General features: G+C 39.9%; 1 protein-coding gene across 11 annotated transcripts in view; it reads left to right on the forward strand.

Moving 5' to 3' along the window:
- The window catches only part of ABI1 (abl interactor 1), an 87,864-nt gene that overhangs the window by 13,983 nt on the left and 51,792 nt on the right, over window positions 1-22,089 (forward strand). For all 11 annotated transcript variants that reach the window (XM_005906478.3, XM_005906473.3, XM_005906480.3 and 8 more), the window contains exon 2: window positions 18,701-18,868. In XM_005906478.3, the coding sequence (XP_005906540.1) occupies window positions 18,701-18,868 (168 nt within the window). The remainder of the gene's footprint in view (window positions 1-18,700; window positions 18,869-22,089) is intronic.

Raw genomic sequence — 22,089 nt, forward strand, 5'->3', positions numbered from 1 at the left:
AGCTGTTAGTACACAGTTGGTTCCACCACACTCCAGCTTTTACTCCTCCACAGTTGAATTGATTGGCAGAGCAGTGGGCTGGAGAATAGGAATACGGCTTGATGTTAGCTGGCAGCGTGGGCAGCAGGGGAGCAGGAGAGAGGAAAGGGAGGGACCCTGAGTTCTTGGCTGTGTACTGTTGGGTCAGGAGGCGAGGGGCAAGTTTCTCCTTCTGATGTTAACTGATGTTCTGTCATAATCTCCTGTGTTACAGATCGCTGCATTTTTAGACATGTGGATTGAGAACTCCCCCTTTCAGAAAGGATCTTGTAGAGAGAATTTTAAGGAACAGAGCAGTGTTTGGGGGTTTCAGGGAAGTTTGAATGCCTCATAGCGTGAATTTGTCTGAGTCATGAGTAACACGGAAGGGGAGGTTGACAAGCGAGGGATCTAGGTAGTAAGTACAAAATGCGCACCAGGGCACATTTGAAAGAGCTGAAAGTTGTTTGATTTTGATAATGTCAGTTGCCAGGGAGGGTAGTGGGGGAGATGAAGGCTTGGTCAAAAATATCCCTCAACTACTGTCCTTCAACTGTAGAAAACCAGTGTAGTGTTTCCCAGCTTGGAAAACAGAGAAACCACATTTTAAATGTAAGGTAACATTGTTAAGGTGAAATTGTGCTTTTGCTATGTCCTGATATATACTCTGTTCTTTTGTGTGGACCCATTTGGTATAATCAACAGATGTCATTCAAAAGTGGGTAAATGTAGCAGAAGTGAATTACAGGTCTGAATAAATCACTTTTGTATCAACCATGTGTCATAACTTGGGGACTCCTTGCATTAGTGGGCTTATTATTTGTATTTAATAATGTGGAATATAGAGCCACCTTATCTCCAGTTTAGTGGTGCATTTCTTTCACACTCATCCTTATTCTCCCTACTCCTCCTGCCTCACTCTCCACCCCACCCCATCCCAACCCCCCCCGCCAAAAAGAGAAGAAAGGCAGGCAGGGAGCAGGGTACTGTCTGTATGAAATCCTGCCACTCTGAGGATTTTTGTTTGTTTTTTGGGCTAAGAGGTAAGGTGAGAAGAATAAATATGTTCACAATCCAGAGAAAAATTATAATAAAGCTTCCCTTTTACAGTCAGGCTGAAGTCTTAGAAAAAAATTGAGTTTCACCAAAATGTTTTGACCTCACGGATACTGTAAATCCTGTAGTGATCTTGTTTCTTTGCAGACTCGTGGAGATCAGAGCCAGACTTATGGCTCCAGTTTGTCATGTAGTTCTCTGTGGTCTCTGTGGTCTGTGTATTAGGGTCCTGCCTTTATCTTCTGTATTATTGGGTATCCTGATTTTTATCTTGTATATTTTCCTGTTTTATTGTACACATTTTTCTGTTGGTATAGTAATAGCTAATGGTCCTACCCCTAGGCCAATTAAATTGTAGTCTTTTTAGAGGGGAGGTAAGGATTAGGTTGGGTCTAGGGCTCTGGAATTTTTTAAAAAGCTCACTGGGAATGTCATTATCCACTTCAGGTTGGAAATCTCTGTTCCAGAGCAAGAGTGGTCAGTGTTTTCCCAAAGGGCCAGGTAATATCAGTATTTCAGGCATTGCAGGCCAAGGGGTCTGTCACAACTACTCAGCTGTGTCACTGTAGTAAGAAAGCCATAGATGCATGTGAATTAATAGCTGTGAAGGTGTTCTCATAGAACTTTGTTTGCCGAAGGTAACTATTTGGCCTGAGGGTCATAGTTTGTTGAGCTCTGTTCCACAGCCTGCACTAGTTACACTGCTGATGCATCAGAACTGTGCTTGAACTAACATACTGAGGTGAATGGATTTATTTTTTTCTCTTTCACTTTTTTCCCCCAATAGACTTTTTAGAGCAAGTTTAGCTTCACAGCCAACTTGAATGGAGGGCACAGAGATTTCCATATGCTGTCTGCCCCACATATGCACAGCCACCCCATTATCAACACCAAGATCGAATTGTCAGGATGGCATATTCATTACAGTTGAGGAACCTACATGGACACATCATTAGCACCCAGAGTCTAGAGTTTGTTTACGTAGCTTAGGGTTCACTCTTGGTGCTGTACATTCTTTGTTTTTGGTTTTCTTTTTCATTCTTTGGGTTTTGACAAACGTAGAATGACATGTGTCCACCATTATACTATAGTACAGGGTAGTTTCACTGCCTTGAAAATCCTTTGTTTTTCACTTACTCATCTCTCCCTCTTTCCTGACTCTTGGCAGTAAATGATCTTTTTACTGTCTCTACATGCAAAGAGTTGACTCATTGGAAAACACTCTGATGCTGGGAGAGATTGGGGGCAGGAGGAGAAGAGGACGCCAGAGGATGAGATGGCTGGATGGCATCACTGACTCGATGGACTTGAGTCTGAGTGGACTCCGGGAGTTGGTGATGGACAGGGAGGCCTGGCGTGCTGCGATTCATGGGGTCACAAAGAGTCGGACACGACTGAGCGACTGAACTGAATTGAACTGAAGGTTTGCTTTTTAAAGACTGTTATATAGGTGGACTCATACAATTTGTAGCCTTTCAGGTTGGCTTCTTTCACTTAGTAATACTCATCTAAGGTTTCTCTGTGTCCTTTCATGGTTTGATAGCTCATTTATTTTTGGCTTTGAATAGTATTCCATTGTGTGGATATACCACAGTTTATCTGTTCACCCAATGAAGCACACCTTGGTTGCTTCTAGGCTTTGGTAATTATAAATAAAAGCTGCTATACTCTTTCGTGTATGGGTTTTTGTACGTACCTATGTTTTCACCTCTAAAGTGACTGTACAGTTTTGTATGCACATCATCAGTGAATGAAAGTTTAGTTGCTCTGTATCCTCACCAGCATTTGGTGCTGTTAATATTCTGGATTTTGGCCATTCTGATAGATGTGTAGTGATAACTCATTTTGATTTCGATTCCCCTAAGGATGTGGAGCATCTTTCCCTATGTGTATTTGCTATCTGTGTCTCTTCTTTGATAACGTGTTTGTAAGGTCTTTGGTCCATTAACTCGGGTGTCCAAATCTCTCTCCAGATTTGGGAAGTCCTATGCTATTATTTCTTTAAAAAGACTTTATGCCCTCTTCTCCATCTCTTGTTCCTGTGGGACTCCAATAATTCACAGATTGTTTCTTTTAATCATATCCCCCAAATCATGTAGCCATTTTTCACTCTTTTTCATTATTTTTTTTTCTCCAGTGTTTGAAGTTTCTGTCTCCTGTTTCTCACATTCTTTCTCCTATTTGATCCATGCTGCTGTTGATGGTCTCTTGGATTTTTTATTTCATTGATTGCATTTTTTAGCTCCAGAACTTGTTTCTTTATTAGGATTTTTATCTCTTTGTTAAACACATTTTGTTCATGTGTTTACTGATTTCATTAAATGATCTTTCTGATTTCTTGTAGCTCATTGCGTTTCCTTGAAACACTGTTTTGAGTTCTTTATTGGGTAAATCACAGAACTCTTTGTCTTTGGGATTGGTTACTGGAATATTGTGAGCCTTTGATGGTGTCCTTTTTTCTTGAATTTTCATATTCTTTGAATTCTTGTGTTGCTGTCTTCACACTTGAAGTAGAGCTGTCAGCTCTTTCAGTCTTTACTAATTGACTGCAGGAGAGAAATATCTTGTCACATCTGCTAGGAATTCCAAGGCTTTGATAGATCTTCTAAGAATATGCCTGCTCTAAATATCTTGCTCCTCCTTGTGACAGAATTTTTAAGCTTGCTTGCATTCTTTTGATCCTGTGAAGTAACAGGCATTGTTTTTTGCTTTTCTGAGGGTGGTGCTTATGGCTCAAGTTTATGGTCTTTCCCAGGCCACAGGTTCAGTCTGCCTCTCTGCGTGCTCACTGATCTTTTGCAAAAGCTCACTCTGCCACTATCAGGAGCGCTCTCTTGAGCCAGTTATGAGGTGGGGATATGGAAGGCTGGGCACTTTGGGGCACTGTGGGCAAAGCGTTCTCAGAAGCTTGTGGTCGGGTTTCCTAGTGGAGTCTTTGACATGCTCAGTAGGATCCACATCCGTTTTGTTGTGTACCAGCCACTCACCACCTCCTAGAGGTGCTGTTCACACTTCAGAATTCTGGATGGGGCGAGAAAGAAATGGGCTTTGCAGTGTGTCCCACAGCCGGGAAGCCAGGGGCTCCCTCACCTGCCCTCACTTGACCCAGCAGAGAAGTCGCTGGTTGAGAAGGGCTCTCTTGGCACTGAGCTGTGCTGCCTTGGAGGGATGTGTGAAGTGGGTGAAATCAGACTGTTCTTCTTACCCTTTCCAGTGCATCTTATCTCACATTTCTTTTGCTCCAGTGGTGGGCTGGAACTTCTCTATGGTACTCCTGGACTTTCACAGAGGTTCTCTCATCTCTGGGTGATTGTCTAAATTAGTGTTCTCTAGGGGCTCCTGAACTGCAGCTGCAAGGAACTGGAGCTGGTTCACAGGTCAGTGCATGGTTGACCCTTGAGACTGATGTCTGTATATGTATTACCTGATTACAAGTGGGTAAGAGTCCTCCTATGCCCCTGGCATCTGGTGCTGGTGTCAGAACCAAAGCTAACTGGGGCTGTAGCTATGGCCTCTGGTATAGAGCCAGTTTTAAATCCAGCTGAGACCATGGGTACAAGTCTGTTTTAAAACAGCTTTCCTTGATCTTGTACTACACCTGGGTTTTACAGTTTGTTCCCTGGATCCCACAGCTCCCTTTTGCCCAAGGATGGATGCAAAATTGTTGAAGGTAGATGTGACGAAGGACATCATATTCAGCTGTCTGACATCATCCTTCCATATATACTTCATAATCACTTTGTCGATATTCACAAAGTAACTTCCTCGGATTTTGATTGGAGTTCTGTTGAATCTGTAGATCATGGTGGGGAGATGTGATGTCTTGATAGTATCAGGTCTTCTTAGGCATGACAATGGATTCTCTCTGTTTAGTTTTTTTTTATTTCTTTCATCAGAGTTTTGTCGTTTTCCTCATACAGATCTTGTACATATCTTGTTAGATGGCTTTCTTTTTAATATTATTGTATATCCTTAATTGGTATTTAGATTTCTAAATGGTTATTTGGTTTGTATTCAGTATGTGGTATTTTGTTAATAAAATGTCTTTTATCTCTGTTTTATAACTGATGGATGGGAATAGAATATCCCTCTGTCCATGTCTCAGGCTTTTTTTTGGAATACTTGTAAAAATGACTCTGTCTCACATATTTTGGGAATAGCTATAATTTAGAAAATTTAGCTGCTTTCAATAAGACTTGTTAACTGAGTCTTAATATCACTGTAATTCTTACACTTTTATATAATAGATGAAGAAATTAGGGGAAAATATAGTTTGTCAGACTGTGTCATGCTCGTAATTTTTTGGTTTGGAAAATGTGGTCAGTGAGTGAATCAGTCTAGGATGGAGACCTCCAGTACTGATTCTGTGAGGCTGTTTTGTGAGCTGGTGTGAGGAAATAGGCAGTCAGTGGTAGCACAAGTTACTTTTGTCGGTATTTATAGAACCTTGATTTTTGTTTGTTTGTTTTAAAGCAGGAGTGCTTAGTTTTCCCCACTCAGTTAATTAAGGGTGGTGCTGATTGTGATGGTATTAACTACCACTCTACCTTGTAGTTTGTGAAACGATGCTTTGTATTCCTTAAGTAATTACCTCTCAAACTCGCATTTATTTGAGTATGAATTAAAGATATGAATGTGTTCCTGTATGAAGAATAACTTGGAAAAGTGTTAAATGTTTGTTTTTTTCTCCATTTATAGATCTCTTATGTACAGCTTTAATTGTTTCATTGGCCAAGAATGAACTATCTGGAGGAACTATTTCTCCTCAACTATCTGGAGAAAACTTTCTCACTCTATTCCTTTTTCCCTTCTGGTTAATTAAAATTCACGTGGTGTTCAAATCTTGGAGGAAACACTTCAGTGGATTCACTGACATTTTAAAACTGTACTTCGTTCACTCCTAGAATCATAGGCTGGGAGGCAGTGGTCTCCCCCTATGCCATTTCTTTTTTTCTTTTTATATTTATTATTTTTTTTGAAAGATAATTGCTTTACATATGCCATTTCTTTTTAAAAAAGCAGGTACATAGTCATTTTATAACTTGCTTTTATTACTGTTTTATATACCTTTTCTTGTGATGTATACTCCACAAGGTGTATACTTAAGCTCCTGTTTCTTTGCTTCTTCACTCTCAGTCCACGCTTACGGCCTCATGAGGAGTCCCAGTTAACTGAGGAAAAAACAATTTAGGTTTAGTTTACAAATGGTTCTACATGATATGCTGGTGCCAGCATGGGCATCTGTAGCCCTATAGCCACAGTCAGCCGTGACCTGGAGCGCAGTGGTGAAGGGAAATTCCCTCTATGGGCAGATCTTTTTGTTTTAATTGACGTATAGTTGATTCACAGTATTGTGTTAGTTTCAGATATACAGCAAAATGATTATATATATATGTATATTTTTTTCTTTCAGATTAGTTTCCATTATAGATTATTAATTATTACAAGATACTGAATATAGTTCCCTGTGCTATATGGTAAATCCTTGTTGACGCTCACTGGTACATCTTTGAGCAGCACACCTAGTTGTTTTGTCTGGAGAGAGAGATGGTTAGAGATGTGGACCCCCTCAGTTCATGGCAGTAGCTAATTGTTTGGCTAATTGATCATGGGCTTGGAAGGAACATAATTGGAAGTATGGGGAATAGATATACAGACACACTTCCAAATGGACACTAATATTTGGGTTTATTGTGAATGCCCATCAAAGAGCAGCCTCGGCAGAGAAGGATCTTAATGATCAGGTGGACAGGATATCACGTCTGGATTTCAGCCTTTCCCCGTCTACCTCAGTCCTTTCCCAAAGGGCTGATGAAAAAGATATCACAGTGACGGGCATGGAGATGGTGTGTATGCTCAGACACATCACGACTGGCTTAGAGCCCACTACCGCTGAATGAACACCTTGCTAATGGTAGAGGGCCCGCACTGTGACCCCTAAGATGACACCATTCCTCTGGAGGGACCAGCCAGATACCTGGTGGCGAGTGGTTTGCGTTGGACTACTTCCATAACGAAGAGGACAATACTTTGTTCTCCTTGAAAAAGCTGCTTGCCCTGGGCATGTATTTACTTCCCCTTCCTGCATTGTTTCTGCCAAAACTCCTTATTGACTTTCAGAATGCCTTAATTATGTCTTGGTATTTTGTATCACATTACTTCTGACCAGGCAATTGATTTTACAGCAAGTGAAATGTGGCATTGGGCTCATGTTCACGGAATCCCTGGTCTTAGCATATTCCCCATTACCTTGAAGAAGCTGAAAGGATAGAACAGTGGAATGTCCTTCTGAAGACTCACTGTACCTGCTGGTGGCAGTTCTTTGCAGTGGTGGTGTGATGTTCTCTGAGATGGGGTCTGGTCTCTGAATCAGTCACAGATGTGTGGTGGGGTTTCTCCTGTAGCCAGCATTCATAGGTCTGGGGCTCAAGAGGTGGAAATAAAGTGACCTTTTCTCACTTACCCCTAATGATCTGCTGGCAAAAATTTTTCTTCTTTATCTTCGACTCTGGGGCGTGCCAGTATAGAGTTCTGAGTTCCAAAGAGGAGTGCTTTTACTGGGAAATGCAGCATTGGTTCTATTAAACTGGAAATTGAACACCTGGCCACTTTGCCTTCCTTGTGCCAGTAAACTAACAGGCAAAGCAGGAGATTGCTGTATTGGTTATGGTGATTGATCCCAACTGGTGATTGATCCCCACTGTCAGTGGAAACTGGGTTGCTACTACACAGTGGGGTGGAGAGGAGTATGTCTGGAATGCACGAGGTCCCTGGAGTGCCTCTTAACCACTCCCGAGTCCTATACTATAAAAGTTAATGGAAAGCTAATGCAACACAATACAAGAAGGGCTGCTGATGGTAAAGAAGGTTTGAGTCACTGGGCTTCCTTCCCCAGTGGCTCAGCAGGTAAAGAATCTGCCTACAGTGCAGGAGACATATGATGTCCCTGGGTCCTGAACATTCCCTGGAGAAGGGAATGGCAACCCACTCCAATATTCTTGCCTGAAAAATTACATGAACAGAGGAGCCTGGCAGGCTGCAGTCCATGGGATCGCAAAGACGCAGACACAACTGAGCAACTAAGCACAGACACGTCAGGCAAGGAACAGTGACTGGATGAGATGACTGCAGAGGGCAAACAAAATGGTGATGGATAGTGGGAGAAGAAAATGATAAACACTAGCTGCTCTTGGTCACCTCATGACCAGTTATAGAATGAAAACTAGTAGTTATGAATATTTGTTCTGTATCTTTCTTAATATTTATGTATATAGTAACCAATTCTTCCCCCCTAGTCTTCTGTATTTAACTTAAGATATGTTATTACTGGTTAACCTTGTATTTCAGTATTTAAGTCACAAGATATCAAAGGGGAAGTACAACTCAATTAGGAAAGGAAAGAACTTTACTCGAAGAGAAGATAGACTTTGTATTCTGTTTTGAGGAGATAGCATCTTTTCGGTTGTATAAGGGATGGTTGCATCATGTTACACTGGAGTGTGATGTTGCTTTAATTCAGGAGTTGAATATGATGACAGAGCTGTGTGTGTACCATATTGACCAGGGGTGCCATGGTAGTTAGTACTGTGTCAGTTTACTTAAGCTGAAGCTGGGTATGGCTAGAATTGGCCGAAAGAGAATTTGTGTAAGCAGCCCTCACTAAACCTCTGAAGGTTTTTGTGGTGATATGCAGTGAGAGACGTGGAGGTGTTGGTGAGGTCCAGCCAGACTTTGATCTCCTTTGCTCTGCATTCAGCTGTTTTTTTCTGATTGCTGATAGTTTGGTTAACAGATGCATCAGGCCCACTCACTTGGTGGGAGACCTGAGCTTCTCAGATCTCTCCAGGAGTCTTTGCTTTGCAGCCACGTTTTTGTAGCTGAATGTGTCAGATGTCTCAAACAGACTCTCGTTGATGACTCTGATCTTCCTACTTCCCTTTGGGACCTTCACAGCTTTCCCAGCTAGTCCTATAATTGTGTAAGGTAAAATTCTATAATTATTCTGTAACTCACAGTGGTTCTACTTCCCAGTTTGAATTCTAACTTAATGCATTTTCCTTGTTGGTAAATATCTAGATTACTTTTATTGACTGCATGGTATTCTAATACATGAATATTTTAAACACTAATCATTGGCCACTTAGGTTGTTTCTGGTTTTTTTTGTTTTTCCTTTTTTGCTGTTTTAAACAAGGCGTGGACATTCTTGAACATACAGTTTCTTTGCACTTTGCCTTTTATTTAAGTAAATTCCTAGAAGTGAAGGATATATACATTTTATTTATTTATTTTTTTGGATATATACATTTTAAAGAACTGTGATACTTGTTGTCTAATTGCACCCTCCAGCAGAATGTGAAAGTGTGTGTCCAAGCTGCACTCTTCATCATGGCTCTTTCAGTTTAATTCCTTTTAAGAAGAAATAAGATTATATGAGAAGATAATTAACATGGAAGGAGTTGATGGAAGGAACCCAGTGTCTTGGACTCCTATGGAATATATTCTGTCAGTAATACATTTAACTAATTTTTTGTTTAAATGTAGTTGCTCTTTCTAAAATTGGGTTTTTGCAGGTTTTGCCTGTTTTTAATAAATATAATTCATTGACTGAGGCTATAATTAGGGTGAAACCTAAAATTTCAGAACCTAATTATCTAGTTATTGAAAGTGCCCTGGACGTATAAATTGACCTGTGAAGGTTTGAGAACATAATCTACGTTAGAGTTGAATTTGGAATGTTATTTAATGAGGATACTAGTTGTTGGTGGTTTTGTATTTGCTCTTCAGTTAAAGAGCATGCGCCACAACTCAGGTTCCTGCCCATCAGCGCTGTGTGACTCAGTAGGCAGCAGAGGTTTTCCCTGGATTTTGTTGGGAATGAAAGGATCATAGACTGTGAGCAGTTGCTTAAGTGGGAGGTGGTGGGGAGGAGCTATGCTGGGGTTACAGTGACTAGGTTTCAACTTGAATTGTTCTGCAAAAAATTTATTCTTTTTGCTGGATAAATACCAGCTGTAACCTGGTAGGGTTTCTTTTTATTTCCTTTTTACTTTTATTGGAATGGAAATTGTGTTGGAGAAAATTAGATCCTTTCACTGTTAGCTGGGTATTGCGAGTGTGCATACCCTGAGCCCCATGGCTCCAACCAGGATTTGGCCTGTGTGCTCCTCTCAGCCCTTGCCACAAAGGGATTCTGGATTCCCTCTGGAAATGTTCTCAAGCCAGACCTTTAAGTGGCCTTCAGCAAAATAGATGTTTTGTTTTGTGTATATATAACCCTTCCTTACAAGTATCGAAAGCTGACATTTTAAATCCTTAATTGACGGAAACCTTAACCTTATAGAGTATATTTTAGCAGTTCTAAGAAACTTTCTCCTCACCCCTACATTTTAAAATTTCTGTTCTTGGGATGCATTTTACAATTAATGTTGTCCTTAGAAAGCTATCAGCCAGGCAGCAGTTGTCATTGTTCCCACTTGTATGAATTTGGATGGTTTTACTGTTGGGATAACTGGATTATTGCAGCCTGTCATCAAACCATTTGAGGAAGGGCTAGAGTCAAAACGTTTAAAGACCATTTGAGGAAAGAAAAGAGTCTTGGGTTTTGTCTTAATTTTTTTTTTTTTTTGGTTACCCCCTTGTAAGATAGCACCAGCATCAAAGTTTGCAGAATTGGTGTCAGGAGTTTGGAAGAAAATCATGGAAATAAAGATGGAGCCTTATTTTAAAAGATGTATTGCTTATAGTGGGAAGTTTATAGCATCACCTGTTCTTCTAGCCACTCTGCTTAATCTGAATCTAATCATGAGGAAACAATCAGACAAATCCAGATTGTAGGACTTCCTATAAGACAACTGACCTGGAATTTTAAAACAAAGTCTGTGTTTTGAAAGAAAAAAAAAAAGGTCAGAGTTGAAGGGGATGTTCTAGATTTAGAAACTGAACAGACATGACTGTCAAGACTTGGGAGCTGTGTTTTGTTGGATCTTGAATCATACAAAATAAAAGATACAAAGGGTTTCTTTTGGAAGTTGGATGAATCTATAGCTGGTATTACTGTATGATTAAGAGTGACCTTCCTTGGTGGCTCAGACGGTAAAGCGTCTGTCTACAATGCGGGAGACCCGGGTTCGATCCCTGGATTGGGAAGATCCCCTGGAGAAGGAAATGGCAATCCACTCCAGTACTATTGCCTGGAAAATCCCATGGAGAGAGGAGCCTGGTAGGCTACAGTCCATGGGGTCGCAAAGAGTCGGACACAACTGAGCGACTTCACTTCACTGAGAGTGACATACAAAGCTCACCATCTAAATAAATCCCAAAGAGCATTTTCTGTTAAGTATAAAATAAAATTTATTCATAAGAAAGCATTCTGACATAATGGAGTTGGCCGGTTTTTCCCTGAGTGATACATAAAAATGGTGCATCTGACATAGCTGTTTTGTTGGAGTCATTGAAATATGGTGTGTTTTGGTAGATGTGGGTAATTTTTTAATGAATTACCATGAAATAGCTTCCATTCTATTAATATAATTGGAAAAACCTTATTTAAATATTTGAGATATTCTGTGGGAAAAATCACTTACTTTGGAGAAGTTTCTGGCAAGTTTGGATTAGAGTTAAGTTAAAGTTGTTAAAAAGATATGATGTGGTATCATTTCTACAAAGAGTGGGAGGAAAAGTAAAGACAGAAGCAAGATGGAGAAACTTTTTTTTAAAAAATGCGTAAGACCCCTGTTTTGTTACCTAGTTCGGTTCAGTACAGTTGCTCAGTTGTGTCCGACTCTCTGCGACCCCGTGAATCGCAGCACGCTAGGCCTCCCTGTCCATCACCATCTCCCAGAGTTCACTCAAACTCACTTTCATCGAGTCGGTGATGCCATCCAGCCATCTCATCCTCTGGCGTCCCCTTCTCCTCCTGCCCCCAATCCCTCCCAGCATCAGAGTCTTTTCCAATGAGTCAACTCTTCACATGAGGTGGCCAAAGTACTGGAGTTTCAGCTTTAGCACCATTCCTTGCAAAGAAATCCCAGGGCTGATCTCCTTCAGAATGGACTGGTTGGATCTCCTTGCAGTCCAAGGGACTCTCAAGAGCCTTCTCCAACACCGCAGTTCAGAAGCATCAATTCTTCGGCACTCAGCTTTCTTCACAGTCCAACTCTCACATCCATACATGACCACAGGAAAAACCATAGCCTTGACTAGACGGACCTTTGTTGGCAAAGTAATGTCTCTGCTTTTGAATATGCTATCTAGCTTGATCATAACTTTCCTTCCAAGGAGTAAGCGTCTTTTAATTTCATGGCTGCAGTCACCATCTGCAGTGATTTTGGAGCCCCCAAAAAATGAAGTCTGACATTGTTTCCACTGTTTCCCCATCTATTTCCCATGAAGTGATGGGACCAGATGCCATGATCTTCGTTTTCTGAATGTTGAGCTTTAAGCTAACTTTTTCACTCTCCTCTTTCACTTTCATCAAGAGGCTTTTTAGTTCCTCTTCACTTTCTGCCATAAGGTGTCATCTGCATATCTAAGGTTATTGATATTTCTCCCGGCAATCTTGATTCCATCTTGTGCTTCTTCCAGCCCAGCGTTTCTCATGATGTACTCTGCATAGAAGTTAAATAAGCAGGGTGACAATATACAGCCTTGACATACTCCTTTTCCTATTTGGAACCAGTCTGTTATTCCATGTCCAGTTCTAACTGTTGCCCCTGACCTGCATATAGGTTTCTCGAGAGGCAGGTCAGGTGGTCTGGTATCCCCATCTCTTTCAGAATTTTCCACAGTTTATTGTGATCCACACAGTTAAAGGCTTTGGCATAGTCAACAAAGCAGAAATAGATGCTTTTCTGGAAAACTCTTCCTTTTTCCATGATCCAGCGGATGTTGGCAATTTGATCTCTGGTTCCTCTGCCTTTTCTAAAACCAGCTGAACATCAGGAAGTTCACGGTTCACATGTTGCTGAAGCCTGGCTTGGAGAATTTTGAGCATTACTTTACTAGCATGTGAGAAGAGTGCAATTATGGGGTAGTTTGAGCATTCTTTGGCATTGCCTTTCTTTGGGATTGGAATGAAAATGGACCTTTTCCAGTCCTGTGGGCACTGCTGCATTTTCCAGATTTGCTGGCATATTGAGTACAGCACTTTCACAGCATCATCTTTCAGGATTTGAAATAGCTCGACTGGAATTCCATCACCTTCACTAGCTTTGTTTGTAGTGATGCTTTCTAAGGCCCACTTGACTTCACATTGCAGGATATCTGGCTGTAGGTGAGTGATCATACCATTGTGATTATCTTGGTCGTGAAGATCTTTTTTGTACAGTTCTTCTGTGTATTCTTGCCACCTCTTCTTAATATCTTCTGCTTCTGTTAGGTCCATACCATTTCTGTCCTTTATCCAGCCCATCTTTGCATGAACTGTTCCCTTGGTATCTCTAATTTTCTTGAAGAGATGTCTAGTCTTTTCCATTCTGTTGTTTTCCTCTATTTCTTTGCATTGATCGCTGAGGAAGGCTTTCTTATCTCTTGCTATTCTTTGGAACTCTGCATTCAGATGTTTATATCTTTCCTTTTCTCCTTTGCTTTTCGCTTCTCTTCTTTTCACAGCTATTTGTAAGGTCTCCCCAGACAGCCATTTTGCTTTTTTGCATTTCTTTTCCATGGGGATGGTCTTGATCCCTGTCTCCTGTACAGTGTCACGAACCTCATTCCATAGTTCATCAGGCATTCTATCTGTCAGATCTAGGCCCTTAAATCTATTTCTCACTTCCACTGTATAATCATAAGGGATTTGATTTAGGTCATACCTGAATGGTCTAGTGGTTTTCCCTACTTTCTTCAATTTCAGTCTGAATTTGGCAATAAGGAGTTCGTGATCTGAGCCACAGTCAGCTCCTGGTCTTGTTTTTGCTGACTGTATAGCACTTCTCCATCTTTGGCTGCAAAGGATATAATCAGTCTGATTTCGGTGTTGACCATCTGGTGATGTCCATGTGTAGAGTCTTCTCTTGTGTTGTTGGAAGGGGGTGTTTGCTATCACCAGTGGGTTCTCTTGGCAAAACTCTATTAGCCTTTGCCCTGCTTCATTCCGTATTCCAAGGCCAAATTTGCCTGTTACTCCAGGTGTTTCTTAACTTGCTACTTTGTTACCTAAGCAGGATCATTAAACCAATTGCAGTTAAAAGTGCAAGTCACTCAGTCCTGTCCACTCTTTGCAACCCCATGGACTATACCCATATGGTCCATGGAATTCTCCAGACCAGGATACTGGAGTGGGTAGCCTTTCCCTTCTTCAGGGGATCTTCCCAACCCAGGGATCGAACCCAGGTCTCCCACATTGCAGGCGGATTCTTCAACTGAGCCACAAGGGAAGCCTTATGTCTTGCAGTTAAGACATGGAGAAAGATTGTTCCTCAGAGCAAACGTAATTTTCCGAACTTCCTGTCAGAGTTTAGGGAAGGGTTCAGGTGAGTGAGAAAAAGAACACTGTAATTTAACTTAACCTGTTTTTCTGAAATGTTTTTAGACAGGCTAGTACTACAGGGCATGTTCCAGGTCTCTCAGTAGTCGGGCCCTAACTTGGAAATGGTGTTTTTAGCCTTAGCTTACAGGTTAATGTTTGGAAATAATGCCACCTCTTGTTTGGTTATTTAGAGGAAGCTGGATTTGAATCTGCATACATTGATGTCCTGATTAAAATCAGGGTCTTAATATTAGAGGAATTAAAAGGAAAACAGTCAGCTAACAGTTACTGCCATTATTGTGTAGCTATTGAAAATTCTTTTTTGAAAAAGAATAGGAATAGAAGAATAACACATGGGGAAATGCTCATCATACATTTTTAAATGAAAAAAGCAGGGTTAGTTTTGCATTCTTGTAAGATAAACACATGTACTTGAGAGATTTGAAGAACTTATACTAAAATGTTAGTAAGGTCCATTTCCATGATGGTGCATTAATTTTGTAAATTTCTCTCTCTGTTTAAAAAAAGGCAAAAATTAAACCATGCAATTTGTTTTCACCTAGAATGTATTACTTTCTAAGCATACTTACTGCGAGGATGTTCTTAGTTGTAATAGAGGGAGAGAGGTTTTTCTTCTGATCATAGGTGGAAGTTGAGAACGGGGAAGAGGAGGTGGGGTTAAAGATAAATGTATGAGTATGAGAGAGATTGCTTATAGCATCATCATTTCCATTTTAAACAGTGAAAAACAAGAGATTACTTTGCCTGTTTAGTCACCTTGAGGGGCAAGAAAAGGATGTAATAGGAGTAGGTACTGCTTGAAAAGGTTCTTTCCTCCAGCAAGCAGATCTTAACTCAGTAAAACTTGGTTTCCACAGGTGGATATGGGAGGAAGAAGACAGTTTTATATATGGGCTGTTGAGAAAATTCAGTTATCTAAGGAATTTCCTGTTAAGTTCTTGGCCTACATTATTTATTTTGAGTTTAGCTCTTTTAAATAATTAACTTTTCTTTTAAAGCCATATGTTTATTTCCATTTTAAGCCAACTTCCTCAGTGGCATAAGACAGGGATGGCAGATTGATTACAATCACATGTCACGTCCTAGAGTGATTAGTTAAGAGTGTTTAGACTTTTGGAGGAAGGCTGTCGTAATTGATTAACGATGTCTGTTTTAGCTCTGTGGAGAAGTCTTCCGATTTATAATCCATTTTGTGTGATCCTTTGGACATATTAAGGCTGCTTGGTAGATAATACAGCAAAAGTATCAAAGAATGAGGGAGACCAACTATTGGACACCAAACAAGTGAAATAAGTGAAAACAGTAATTCTTGTGCAGACTTAACTTTTAAATCCATGGTTTAAAGAGGAAATTAACTGTGACTAGAACTGCAGTCTCTCCAGTAAGGCCACAATCCATATATGACTATTGAGCTGTTTAAAATGTGGCTAGTTTGAGAATATGAATTTTAAAATTTTATTTAATTTTAATTATTTTAAATTTAAAAATGGAAGCAGTGTACAACGGTTTCTGTTAAGTACAATTTAATTTTTTTGTTTCAGTTCAGTTGCTCAGTCGTGTCCAACTCTTTTCGACCCCATGAATTGCAGCACGCCAGGCCTCCCTGTCCATCACCAACTCCCAGAGCCTGCTCAAACTCATGTCCGTCCAGTTGGTGATGCCATTATACCAATCATCATACCAATTTTTTTGGTAGGACTGCATTTTACTTTTAACCTTTGCATCCAAACAATGCAGGGATGCTTTTATGTCTAGGCCTGGAAGTGGCACCTGTATCTGCTATCGACAGTACTTAGTTAGCACATGCATCACCTCATGTGTATCTCCCCTCCCCGCTTGCTGAGGACATCAGGCCTGTCCTTTTAGCAAATTTCAATTTTACAGTACAGTGTTATCAACTACAGTCACCATTTAGGCTTTTTTTTGTTGGCTATTGGTATATAAAATGTGATACCATAAAAATTAAGTTCAGATTAATGTTTTCAGCTTAAATGCAGAACTACAGGTTTTTCTTCTTACATCAGAATGTCTTTTGAATTATGCCCCAAATCTCAGCTCTCAGTGACCTAAACATATTTAATGACTTGCTTTATTCCACACCACACAAACAGCAGTCTCTGGGTAATAATTCCAAAACTACCATCAGCAATAAAGTAACTGAAAACAGATTCAGTATTTTTCTTCCCTCTTTTAATTGTTTTTGTCCTAAGGATAAACCCCATTAGAAATGTGCAATCAAATTACTGTGCTTTGAAGCCACTTGTAGGATATTTCCTCTCTGGTTAAGCCACTAATTGGATGCACAGTTAGGCTCATTTGATTAATTTGACATTTAATTTTGGGGAATTCCTTTTTAAAATTTAATTTTGTTTTATAATTGTGTAAATTGTATGCATAGTTGCAAAAAGCAAATCTAAAAAACAAGGTATGTTTAAAGAATCTTATCCATATTCTTGCCAACCTGTTGACCCTTGGCCCCATATGCAATTATTTTTTAAAGATGTTATGTTTTATCCTTTTTTCTTAAAAAGTAAAGGAATATGTTTTTGTATCTTTTCCATTTCATAAGTGGTAGCATTCTATAAACATTTTTTTTTTTATTTTTCACCTTAGCAATATTCTGGAGATTGGGTGTGGTGGTAATAACAGTATCTCTCTACATTACTTCTTACCTGAGATTGGGTGTGGTGCTAATAACAGTATCTCTCTACATTACTTCTTACTGCAGTGTAGTACCCTAATGTTTGGAGATCCCATAATTTATTTGACCAATCCCCCATCAGTGGTTGTATTGGTTGTTTCTAGTCTTTTCCTATTGCAAATAGTGCTGTAGTGAATAATTACATATATATTTTTGCCAGTGATTCTTTGAGATTCCTAAAAGTGAGTTTGCTGGGACAAAAAATAAGCCCGTGTGTAATTTTGCTGGATATCACCAGCAGAGAGTGTATCAGAGTCTTTCCCTGCAACTTGGCAGAGTACGTTGTCCTGCTTTTAGATTTTTGCTGGGTGGATAGATGAGAAATATTATCTCATATTAGTTTGTGGTTGCATTGCTTTTTTTTTTTTGAACTCTTAGATCTGTTTCATTTTTTTCTATCCTTGGCCTTTTTGTTTTTAGATTCTATATTAATTGTAATATAAGTTGCTGGCTACCTTGCTTGCTTCCCACTCATCCCCTCCCTCACTCTCTCAGAGTTTATCACTTGTCTTTGAATTTTTCTCTGAACTTAGCTTTGAACTTGGTCTCTGAACATTTCTTACTGTCTGACTGTGCACTGGAGTTTGGGGAAAACGGATGGGTAAAGGATGGGGTCATAAGAGTACAGTAGTTTTTGTGGAGATGAGAAGCTTGGTTGTAATGGTTAACAGGTGGTTTGGTTTCTGATGTTCACTGATGTAAACAGGATTGTAAGATAGAATGGATTTAGTCCATATCATTGTACTAGTGGATGTTGTGATTTTTGTTGTTGTTGTTAAGTTACCATTTGTTAAGTAGAGCCCTGGGGTGTCATGGATGGTGAGCTCAAAGTTCAACAAAAGACTGTAAGGGAAAGTGAAATGGAGAAATTTATTACTCACAGGTCCTGGAGGAGGTTCATAGCTTGCCTTGAGGGGACACATGGGGAGGTCGGGGCAGGCAGAGAGTAAGCCAGCAGGACTTGAGACACCTGCCTTTATTAGGGTCAGAGGATGGAGTGCTTTGTGGTTCATCAAACTGGTCTGCTAAGTTCTTTGATTCAGTTGGGCTTTTCTATTAAAAAAATATAATTCTAATACTGCCTTTCTTTTTTTTTTTTTAATTTAATTTTATTTTTAAACTTTACATAATTGTATTAGTTTTGCCAAATATCAAAATGAATCCGCCACAGGTATACATGTGTTCCCTATCCTGAACCCTCCTCCCTCCTCCCTCCCCTACCATCCCTCTGGGTCGTCCCAGTGCACTAGCCCCAAGCATCCAGTATCGTGCATCGAACCTGGACTGGCATCTCGTTTCTTACATGATATTTTACATGTTTCAATGTCATTCTCCCAAATCTTCCCATCCTCTGGGATATAATACTGCCTTTCTATAGAACAGATGTTTAATGAATGTTAACCAAAATAAATATTGGGCTTTTTTGTTCTTATTTCAGGCTACAGACAAGAGAAAAGCTTTAGAAGAGACCAAAGCCTATACAACCCAATCCCTAGCTAGTGTCGCTTATCAAATAAATGCATTGGCTAACAATGTGCTCCAACTGCTGGACATCCAAGCCTCTCAGCTCCGGAGAATGGAGTCTTCCATCAATCATATCTCACAGGTAACAGCTTGTAAAAACTTTAAATTCACATTTAATTAACTAGCAGCATGGTAGGTAGCCTGGAAATATGGATTCCTTACTCATCTTCTTACTGACTAGTCATTATCACTTTCAACTTTAGCTTTGAGTTCAGTAAGACTATTCTGTGTGTGTGTGTGTGTGTGTGTATGGTAAAATACACACCCAGTGGTTACTGGTCTGTGGCTTTGTGTTAGTATAATGCCGACCTTACCAAATAACATTGGACAGTGTTCCCTTCTCTTCAGTTTTAAGCAAAGTGGGTGTAGAATTGATTTTCGTCTATTAAATTGATTTTCATTCTGGTCTTAATTCTTTCTTTCTTTGTCCTTACCCATTTACCCTAAATGCTACATTTACTATGTATGTTTTTTTCCTGTAGTAAGGGAGTTTTTGAAAGGCAGTAGATTGTATTGTTATTTATTAAAAAAATTCTAGAACTTAGCACTAAACCTGTCATATTCTAAGCATTCAGTAAGTATTTGTTAAAATTTCTCTTTAGGAAGGATTGGTCTGTATACTATTCAGTACAATACCTGGAAATAGTTAATAAACATTTGAATAGAGAAATAAGTCCCATGGGCATGTCTTTTGGGTGGCATTGAAGGAGTGATGTTTAAGTTGGGGTTTGATGGGAGTCTGTGTATTTGATCATACGGACATGGAGTACAAATGCATTCCAGTCGGAGATAATGATCTTAGACAAAGTCATGATGACTTGTTCAGGGTGACTAAGATATCTGTTTTGTTTAGAATGAGGAATGTACCTGGAGCTTAGTTCTGAAAGATAAATCTGAAGTTCTAAGTTAAAATTCATTTCTCTCTGATTTGTTTTCATCGATGAAGCTGAATAATGGCTTGCATTTTGTTAGCAGAGTGGGTGTATCCTTTTGCTGCTTCTCTTATCTGCTTGCTGGGAAATATAAAACTCCTGAATCAGAGCAGCATGCTGAGCAGAAAAAGAGAGTATCCATCTTCCCTCACCATTGTCAGATGGCAGACTGATGTGATTCAGCCCTGAAGCGAAGATGGGAGTATCCTTCGAAAACTGAAGACTCTGTTCTTTACTTTCAAAGCAGACAGCAGCTATCCTGCCTCTGTTCAATATGCTTTTTGGAGAAATGAATCACCCAAACCCACATTCTGCCTCAGATAATCTATTTGGGGTGTTGAGGAAGCAAACCTTCTGTGCCTCTTTTCTGTAATCTGTTTGTCTCCCTACTAATCACAAAGTTTGGGCTAAACCGTATTTTTGTTGTTGTTTAGTCACTGAGTTGTATCCAACTCTTTTTGACCCCATGGACTTTAGCCCACCAGGCTCCTCTGTCCCTGGAATTCTCCAGACAAGAATATGGAATGGGTTACCATTTCCTTCTTCAGGGAATCTTCCCAAACCGGGGATTGAACCTGAGTCTCCTGTATTGGCAGGCGGATTCTTTCCCAGCCATTGGGAAGCCCAAGCCATATTTTAGTTCTGTCCTGATTAATAGTAATAACTGAAGACTGCTCTCATCTCACTTAGAATAAAGGCTGCGTTTTTCTAAAAAGAGGCTGGAGTCTTCCTTTTTCTGGTCTGATAATAAGAGGTTAGTTTGGGAGCCTCTTTGCAGATCTTCTGACCTTTTGGTTGTCTCTAAGCCGTGCCTTAGGCTACAGCTTGAACCTCCTAGTCAATTGCTGAGTCTTTACAGTTGCCAGTCTTGTTTCAAAGCCTGGAAATGGTTTTTTGCTTCCTATGGTTTTAAACCTCAGATGTCTTAGTGTGGTATAAAAGGCCCTTTGGTCTGGTCTCTTCCAACTCGCATCACATTCCTGCCATGCTCAACTTGTTGAAGTCTTCTAAACATAGCATGCAATTTTGTGCCTCTTTTCTGTAATCTGTTTGTCTTACTTGGCATTAACTTTGTTCTGACTCTGTTCTGCTTAACATAAGCACCATCTGAAGTCTTCACTGATTAGCTCAGGGTAGATACTGCTGCTCTCTTTGTGCTATGCCATCTTATTCGTTCCCCCTGGTATCAGTGTCTTGAGGTCCATGTCTGTCTCCCCCTCCTCTCTTTAAAGGTGACGAGCATCCTGTGTAAGTACCATGTGCTGATTGTGCCCCAGGAGTTGTTTATCCGCAGTACATATCCTCTTTTTATCCTCAGTACATAGTTAACTGGCACGTAAGAGATGATTTAAAAAGTATTTTTTGGATGAGACAGTGTGGTGTAGTCTGCTTTGAACTCATAAAGATCTCAGTTTGAATCCTAGTTCTGCCTGCGTGTGATGTGTTCAAATTACCTAACTTTTTTGTGTTTAGTTTTGTCATATGCAGAGTTGGCCCATTAGTGCTGATCTTAAAGGATGAAATAAGGAATTGCATGTAAAGAATTTAGCCTAATACCTGGATATAGAATGTTGGCATTATTAGTCATCATAGCTAATCATCTGTTCTCTCCCTTTAACGTTCGGCCTCTCTTGCATTAGCCCTCTAATCAACATTCAGCATTTTCTCTCCATCTTATAAAAAAGCTTTCCTTACCATACCTTTTGAGAGACTGCCTTTTCTTTTTTGACAATTCACAGACTTAAGTGCTTGAATCTGTCATCTTGTGGCAGTTTTCTTCCTGGAAACATATATGTGTGTCAGTCCATTGTGATTTGATTTTGTCTCTTATCCTTGGATGTTGCTTTTGCAAAAAGGAACAATGATATTTTTGTTCTAAATCTAGAAATACTTTTTCCCACCTCTTCCCTATTGCTCTTATTTATGGCATGTGACAAATTTGTGATTGTGTTTGTGTGTTTACCTATTTAATGCGTGTTTCTTCTCTTAGAGGTAAATTTAATGATGAAGAAACCTCATTTGTTGGGTTCATCACTGTGTCTTGTCCCCAGGGTCTCCCTTAGAATCTGACAAGGAGTAGATCCTTGAAACTTTAAGTTACCCCGAGGCACTTTTAAAAATCTAGTCTTCTGTGAAGGAGGACTAATCATTTGTGAAATAGAGGAGAACAATAGAATGGAAAGACTAGAGATCTCTTCAAGAAAATTAGACATTCCAAGGGGACATTTCATGCAAAGATGGGCACAGTAAAGGACAGAAATGGTATGGACCTAACAGAAGCAGAAGATATTAAGAAGAGGTGGCAAGAATACACAGAAAAACTATAAAAAAAGATCTTCACAATCCAGATAACCACGATGGTGTGATCACT

Source organism: Bos mutus, chromosome 13 (assembly GCF_027580195.1).
Source record: "Bos mutus isolate GX-2022 chromosome 13, NWIPB_WYAK_1.1, whole genome shotgun sequence".
Lineage (NCBI taxonomy): Eukaryota > Metazoa > Chordata > Mammalia > Artiodactyla > Bovidae > Bos > Bos mutus.